At 37.5% G+C, this 7,658-nt stretch overlaps 1 protein-coding gene across 13 annotated transcripts; it reads left to right on the forward strand.

The window, feature by feature from the left end:
• The first annotated feature begins 1,138 nt into the window (after window positions 1-1,138).
• On the forward strand, window positions 1,139-6,988 carry LOC130722610 (protein MAIN-LIKE 2-like). 13 transcript variants are annotated; one of them, XM_057573392.1, is made up of 8 exons: window positions 1,139-1,240; window positions 2,730-2,864; window positions 3,577-3,751; window positions 4,207-4,327; window positions 4,449-5,096; window positions 5,222-5,389; window positions 5,482-5,871; window positions 5,947-6,988. In XM_057573392.1, the coding sequence occupies exons 4-8, from the start codon at window positions 4,220-4,222 to the stop codon at window positions 6,883-6,885; spliced, it is 2,253 nt and encodes a 750-aa protein (XP_057429375.1). In that variant the 5' UTR covers window positions 1,139-1,240; window positions 2,730-2,864; window positions 3,577-3,751; window positions 4,207-4,219; the 3' UTR covers window positions 6,886-6,988. The 13 variants fall into 13 exon arrangements, with proteins under 13 accessions (XP_057429375.1, XP_057429378.1, XP_057429376.1 ...); XM_057573395.1 differs by having other exon boundaries at window positions 1,156-1,240; window positions 2,734-2,864; XM_057573393.1 differs by lacking the exon at window positions 1,139-1,240 and adding an exon at window positions 1,274-1,405.
• The last annotated feature ends 670 nt before the right edge of the window (window positions 6,989-7,658 follow it).

A 7,658-nucleotide genomic window follows, 5' to 3' on the forward strand; every position in this document is an offset into this window, starting at 1 on the left:
TCTATCACCCCAACACTATCAAATCACGTAGCAATTTCCTAAAATACTCTTGATTAAATTGTTTTTCAGAAATTAAAATTCAGAGCGCAGTTTTATTTTTTACATACTGGAAATAAGAATTTGATAGTTTAAATCTCAAAATAGCTTCCGGACATTGGATTTTTGTACACTTTTGTGTATTATACTTCGTAATTGAAGTCTTCAAAATTGTTTGGTCCTTGACGGATGTTGTCACCCATTTAGGATATGGCTGCACGTTCATTCCAACAAATGTCTTTTTTGAGATTTGAACTTTTGCTCTCATCCTTACAGAGGTTTAACTAGCTTACCACTAGACCAACATCTTGTTGATAGTTTCCGAAATTGTTAACAAATAGCAACCATATATTATAAAATGTGGTATTCGAATTTTGGCAACCGTGTTTTAGAATTTGGTAGAATGTTTTGACTAATGTTCAGAAAATCGGGTCGCTCAATGAACCATATGAGCCAATCATGTCAATGTTCATTAGTTTAACCGTGGTCAAACCAATGATGATTAAATAATATTTTTAATATTATGTACTGCAGTAATATGTTTGTACAAGATGTTAAGTATAATTTATATAATAGAAAATCAACATTAAATTTGAAATTATTATAGATTGTTGATCTTATATAATTTATATAATAGAAAATCAACATTAAATGGTTAAAAATATACTTTTTAATTAAAAACAAGAAGAAAAAAAACAAAAATAATAGCTGGCTCGTTCAACTTGGTTTCCAGCACCAATTCTAGTTCGGTTTTCACCAATTTGGGACTGATTCAACTGATTTTTGACTGGTTCTAAAGTCACTCAGTTTTTTGGTTCTTTGGTCGAAATGGTAGTTCTAGTCTGATTTTCAAAATACTGGTTTTGATTCACTGTAAGAATAATTTATATTTTTATACCAATATTAAAATGTTAAAAATAAATTTATTTTTTTGAGAGTGGCAATTTTAATTTTATTGATTCTAGAAAATAATCTAATGACAAGTATAGGAATTCACTCAAACTTTGGGCCGAAAAATGTTGTGAGCCCGGAAAGATGGCGAGCCAAGTAGTGTAGGCCTAAGCCCAAAGATGTTCCCATTGAAGAAACCTTTGTGTTTGTGTTGTGTTGTTGCCCTCAAACGAAACGAAACGCTAATCTAATCGAAATCGAGGTACGACGACGGAGGAAGTCGTATCGTGTTGTTCTCCTTCTTTCATTCACTGTAAGCACTCTCTTTCTTTCTCTCTCTCTTTACTTTTTTTACTTTTAATTCAAAACGCAATGCATTTGCAAGCTAAACGCCATGCAGATCTCTTCTCACCATCTCCTTATTATGCCTTTCTTCTCTTATCCCCCATTTCTCCCAAATTCCAATTGGGTTTCCTCTGTGAGTGTTTTTCATGATGCCCAGATGAGCTTTTTGCTGGTACTGTTGACAAGCATCTTGGTACTCTGTTGATGCTGTCATTGTTGGGGTTGCTGCTGTTGTTGTTGTTGTTGTAGATGGTAGACTACGCCATCTCGGGTCGAACTGTTGATGCTGCGATTGTTGGGGTTGCTGCTGCTGTTGTTGTAAATGGTTGGAATTAGGGTTCTAGTGCAAATTGAGGATGGAATTATAAGGGTTAGGGTTTTGTATCAATAGAAAGGAAGTAGCATCAACAGCAGCAGATAGTTCGACCGGGGAACCTCCAGATGGCATACCTCTTGGTGGGTCTACCATCTACAACAGCAGCAGCATCCCCAACAATGGCAGCATCAACAATGCTCAATTTGCTTAAAGATTGCAGTTTTTCTTTTTATGGGGTGGGGATTGTTTTGTATATGATTCACTGTTTGGTTTATGTTTTTGGTGTGGAGAGGCAATCTTTGTTGGTGGAGTTTGTAATTTGAGGGAGAATGGTGTTGCAATTGGTCCTTGGAGCTGATTGTTGAAGTAATAATATGAGAGTGACTAGCATGGACTCCAATGAAATTGGAAATTGGAAGGGCTGTGATATGAGTTGTTTAGCTTGTTTTGAGTGAAATGGGCTGTGGCTTAACTTGTATTTTTGTTGCCTTTTCTGTAAGTTAAGGTTCAAGGTGGCAATGTAATGTTTGTTTTAGTAGATTGAAATGAGATATAAAGTTAGATTTTTGGACCTGCAGTTGATAGGCAATGTGAGGGAATACGGTTTTCTATTTTAAGGTGAAATTCGTTTAGGCATTCTTTGGGAGTTTTGGGGGGAGGAAAGGGGAAGGCTTTGAGGGGAAGGGAGGGTAAGCTACTAAGCCCTCCCCTTGTTTGGAAGCTCAAAATTCCACCAAAACCCTCGATTTGGGGGACCTCCACAAAATAACTAGAGGAGAGTCTTGGAGGGTTTTCAAAATTTTCCCAAACCCTTACCCCCTTATTAAAAAGCTCTCAAACAAGGGGAGTGGCGTGCTTCTCATAAGCCTCCCCTTTCCCTTCCTTCCCCTCCAAAATCAAACTTGCAAACAAAGCCTTAAAGTTAAAGGAAATCTCGGCAGCAAATATTTAAGAAAACTGGTTTTTGATTAAATAATGAGCAAATAAATAAACTTTCTCTGGGATTTTATAGGATTGGTGCCTTCTGTGCTTTAAATGAAACTACAATGCTTTGAGCTTGTGTTAGTCTTGGCGTAGAAAGTTTTGGATGTTTCTCATAGATTTAATTTTATGAGGGGGTGATGTATTTCTACTTTTTTAGGCAGAAGCTGGATGTCTGTACCTCATGAAACTTCCTTGTAACCAATAAAAGACAACAAAGAGGGGATCTGCTCAAATCAAGTGCTGAGTGCAGGGGAAGTTTAAGAGCGGACATGCTATTTCATTAATTTCCCAGGTATAGCTCACACTTGTTAGTATTTTTACAGTTTGTGGTAATATAAAATACTTTCTGTTGAGTGGTTTTTAGTTGTGTGTTATTATGAATGTTATGAATCTTAGGCAATATTTGACATTTTTTGGTATTTATGTGTATAGAATTAAACTGTTAATTATATATAAAAAATATGAATAGTGGTCATCCCGCTATGCGCTATCCCGCTATCCCACTTTTGGGGCCGGCCACTACGCGCCGCTATGCGGGATTGACTACTATTTTGATCTAATTCATACGATTTTAGGCATGATTCCAAGGGCCCTAAAGTAAATAGTGCAGTGTTTAAAGTCCTTTGGATGACCATGCCTCTAGATGAAAATATTGATATTTAAGATTCATTTCGGAGAATTGATTTCAGGCCCAAAATCAATTCTGGTAGAACCAAGGTAGGGTAGCTTCTGGGTTGAACATAATCAATTGTGAGATTTTACAACTAAGTTTCACAACATTACCCAACAAAACTCCCTTTTTTCATAAATGTATCCAAACATAAATCACTTTACTTTTATCTCACTTTTTCTATAATCAATTTTACAAAATCAATTGTGACAAGCACTGATTCAAACAAGCTTTTGGGCATGGCAAAAGATGAATATCCATTGACCTCCTGTTTCTTGCAGTCTTCCACATGTATTATTTATCAACTCACTGCGTTAGTGTTGTGTTTCCTCAGAATTTCTGTTGTGGCAATTTCCCCTCAAAATGCTGTTCAAACAAGGAAAAGAATTTTGTAACTCAATGAAGCATGAATAGATGGCGGTCAAAGTTGAGGCTTATCAATTACTTCATTTACATTACAGGAAGGATCCATCCCTAAAATCTGCTGTATAAATCCTTCAGTTTTCTTGGTAAAGAAAGTTCATCTTTTTTTTTTTTTTTTTGTATCTATTAGTTGTCAAGATTGAGCCGTGGAAAATGAGAAAAACCACTCATGACGTCATTCCTTGATTGGTTGAAAGATGTGGGCTTTTGTCAGTTTAAACTTTAATACATTCTTTATATTATTCCTTTTCTACAGATATTAGTTTTCTCCATAAGTTCACATATTATATGTATTTTAGCAGGTTGCTTCTGGGTTAATAAATTTGGATTTTGGGGCTATCAATTGTTAGGATTTGTAGGCTTTATTTATGCCTTTTATGTATTAACAAGTTGTATTGCCTTCTTTGGTCTGTTTTCCTTTAAGTGTTTTCATTATCCTTGTCTATTGCGTTCCTTTCTATAATATTTATAAACTTAATTATAAAACGCAGTAAGAAAATTTTGTGGTCCCTGTTTTTTATATTACCTTCTTTTGTATTAGTTTCAGCATAGTAATGGAAGTGGTAGCAGTGGACCCTTACACAACTAATCCAGGTCCAATTGATGGTTCAGTTCTTTATGATCAAGACAAGCATGTCTCCACAGCAGTTTGGGAGGGACAGGTGCAGTTTGATAGCTGACAAGACTATCTGCTTCATCTCTTATTTCATTTTCTTTTCAGAAAGTCATCAATAGCTTGGTTACTTATAGTTTTATATAATTGTTCTCTGATTAATGCATTAGCAGGAGCGTGGCGCCCTGAGATGTCACGAACACACTTCAAAGCTTGATCAGTGGACACTTACACCTAAACAGATTGAATTGGTAGAGAGAGCTGGATTTGGATACTTAAGGTCAATTCCAGCTATTAGTCTAGACAATCCACTTATCTCTGCTCTAGTTGAAAGATGGAGAAGAGAAACAAATACTTTTCACTTGAACGTTGGTGAAATGACGGTAACTCTTAAAGATGTTGCCCTCTTACTTGGGCTGGCAATTGATGGAGAACCTGTAATAGGTATTACATATACCGCATGCAGTTCAGTTTGTGAAAGGTATCTTGGCAGAACCCCTGAATCTGGTTACACAAGTGGCGGAATGGTGAAGTTAAGTTGGTTGAAAGAGTTCTTTTCTCGCTGTCCTGAAGATGCTCCATTTGAAGTGATAGAGCAACATACTCGAGCCTATCTTCTTTACCTTGTAGGTAGCACCATATTCTCCACCACTACAGGGAATAAGGTCCCTGTAATGTATTTGCCATTATTTGAGAATTTTGATAGATGTGGACAATATGCCTGGGGTGCAGCAACGTTGGGATTCTTGTATAGAGCACTGGGAAATGCCTCACTAAAAACTCAAAGCACCATTAGTGGCTGTTTAACTCTACTGCAGGTGTTGTAAATGTGCTTTCCTGCTTTATCCTTTTCTTTCAAACTGCAGTTTACTTTATTCGAGGTTTTGATTAATGGTTTTTTTTTGTGGTAAGCTCTGATTAATGGATTATTATGCATTTGCAGTGTTGGAGTTACTTTCACCTAAATATTGGGCGACCAAAGCTCAATCTTGATATGATTCATGATCGATTTCCATTTGTCGTTAGATGGAAAGGAAAACAAAGTGGCCCGACTGCAAACCGTGATGTAGTATTTTATCGGAAGGCTTTGGATTCCCTAAAACCATGTGAAGTAAGTCTTATTGTCATTTCTATGTTTAATTAATGCTTATCTGGTAGTATTCTCTATACATTTTTTAAAAATAAGATAGTGTTAATCTACAGGTGGAGTGGCTCCCTTACCGGAACATGGATAGTATGGTTATTCCAGAACATATCAAAAGCACTTTAATTCTTGGAAGGTCAAAGACAATGTTGATATGCTTTGACAAGGCAGAAAGACATCTTCCAAATCGATGCTTAAGGCAATATGGCATGCTTCAATCAATCCCGGATGATGTGGAGCGTTGGGAGAGAAAGAGTAGAGGAGTTGATGGCGGGGTTGATTTGTCTGGGAAAATGGAATCAGAGCTCAATGAATGGATGGACCGCCAATTGCATATTGTTGATGGGGATGAGAGTGTAGATGAAAGTGAGTACATGGAGTGGTATCTGAGAATTACTCGCAAGTTCATAGGGAGGCCTATTTCTCTGTCATCCGAGTTTCAGAGAACGGTAAGGATATGTTTCATGAATTTAGGTTTTGTATCTTATAGCTATTATAGATTAAGTTTAAAATGCTTTTTAAAGAATATAAACAAATGTTTTCAGAATGCTGGTCTGAGGGATATTGCACACATAGCAGATACCTTTTCAACAAAAGGGCTAGATCCACAACAAATTGATTCAATATCTAGGATCAGATATATTGCCCATGAATGTTTGAGAGACCAAATCGGCGGTCCAGTCATCGCATCAGCCAGCCCCGAAGTTGAAATCGGAAAAAGGGTAAGAGGAAAAGAGAGGGTTAGAAGAAGAGGGGCAGGTAAGCGAATGCGGAAGGATGGCGCAGTTCAATATAACGCTGTTAGTGAGGATGACCAACCTCAGTACTATGGCACTGCGATTGATATTGATCAATTACATCTACCTCATATTGATAGGGAGCTGGATCACGCCCAATTATGTAATGTGGACAGCGCAGATCTGATTCATGCAGACGATGATGCTGAGAATCTGCACCTCTGTGTTGATCAATCAGACCTAGGCTATGCATCTGTTGAAGAAAATAACGCAGAGTCAGATGATGTAGCTGCTCAGTTTAACCATGAAGAACTGAAGCGCGAAGCTGATGAGGCCATCAAGGAAGAGTTTAACCATGTGACTGGTGAGGAAAATATTGAGCATCTGAATGCAGCCAATGATATTCATGATGCACAACATTGCGATCCTATGATGATTGATAATTCACTGCTTTGTGATGCAAGTCATGAGATCAACAACACGACGATGCTTTCAGATGTTTCTGCAGAGATCAATCACGCACAACTTGGCGATGATGCAAATGAGATCAACCCACTGCAAATGAATCCAGCTGACAATCATGTTAATTCTCCACTTTCCCACATTAACACTGAAAGTGAATCACCATCTTCTGCTGCTATAGCAGCAATAGAAGTGTCTCAACATTCTTCTATTGAAACTCATGAGGATATTTCACAGAATGGTGATTGTAGTGTTGCTGTATAGAGTGAATGAATAGCATACACTTGTAGAGAAGCAAAATTTTTCTGGCAGACTCAATTTCAAGATGTGATCGTGCCATGTATAATTTACATATATTCATTTTTTTGATGCCTGGCTTACCCTTTCTATGACATGCAATTACCGTGTTTGGTTGAGATTTTACTCAACTCAAACGGAAAAATTTATTGCATGCATGGCCTAATTAAGATTCGTTTTGTCAAGGAAAAAAATGTTCCTGTGTAAAATCATCAAATTTAAGTAAAGTAGAAAATTTAAAATATGCCTTCCCCTTCTTTTCCCTCCAAAAATCTATAAAAACTAAATAACCGGCGAGAACATAGCGAGTAATTTTCAAGTATAATAACGGTGCCTACTAAGGGTAGACCTCTTTTTTTTGTCCACCGGTACGCCAGGCTTAACCACCGTCGGATTTAATTTTTTTGAAATATTCTTTAATTGAATGGCTAGGATTTGATGAATGATAAAATGGAAAAAGTGTAAATTGACAACCCCGAAGCCAACCCCCTCTTCTCCCTGTTTCTGGAAGGCGATGTTCGTGGCTACCCAGCCTTATCTCTCTCGCCGCCACTGTTGATTCTACAACGATGGTTCAAATCACAACAACAATGGCGATGTGGACAAGAGAAGGGTTGTAAAATAGGACTACCGAGTCTTTGTTTCTAGAAATAGGGCAACCCACTCCATCTTTGCTGCTGATTTCAGTCGGAAAGTAGCGGATGCAGATGCAGAGGAGGGGGCAGGTGCGGTAAACAATG

This window comes from Lotus japonicus, chromosome 6 (genome assembly GCF_012489685.1).
Source record: "Lotus japonicus ecotype B-129 chromosome 6, LjGifu_v1.2".
NCBI classification, from domain to species: Eukaryota; Viridiplantae; Streptophyta; class Magnoliopsida; order Fabales; family Fabaceae; genus Lotus; species Lotus japonicus.

Excerpts from the sequence above, each read along its gene's own strand:
- LOC130722610 (XM_057573392.1), top strand. The coding sequence starts at position 4,220 with ATGGAAGTGGTAGCAGTGGACCCTTACACAACTAATCCAGGTCCAATT. Across the intron at positions 5,097-5,221 it reads GCTGTTTAACTCTACTGCAG|TGTTGGAGTTACTTTCACCT; the intron begins GTGTTGTAAATG and ends ATGCATTTGCAG. Across the intron at positions 5,872-5,946 it reads CATCCGAGTTTCAGAGAACG|AATATAAACAAATGTTTTCA; the intron begins GTAAGGATATGT and ends TGCTTTTTAAAG.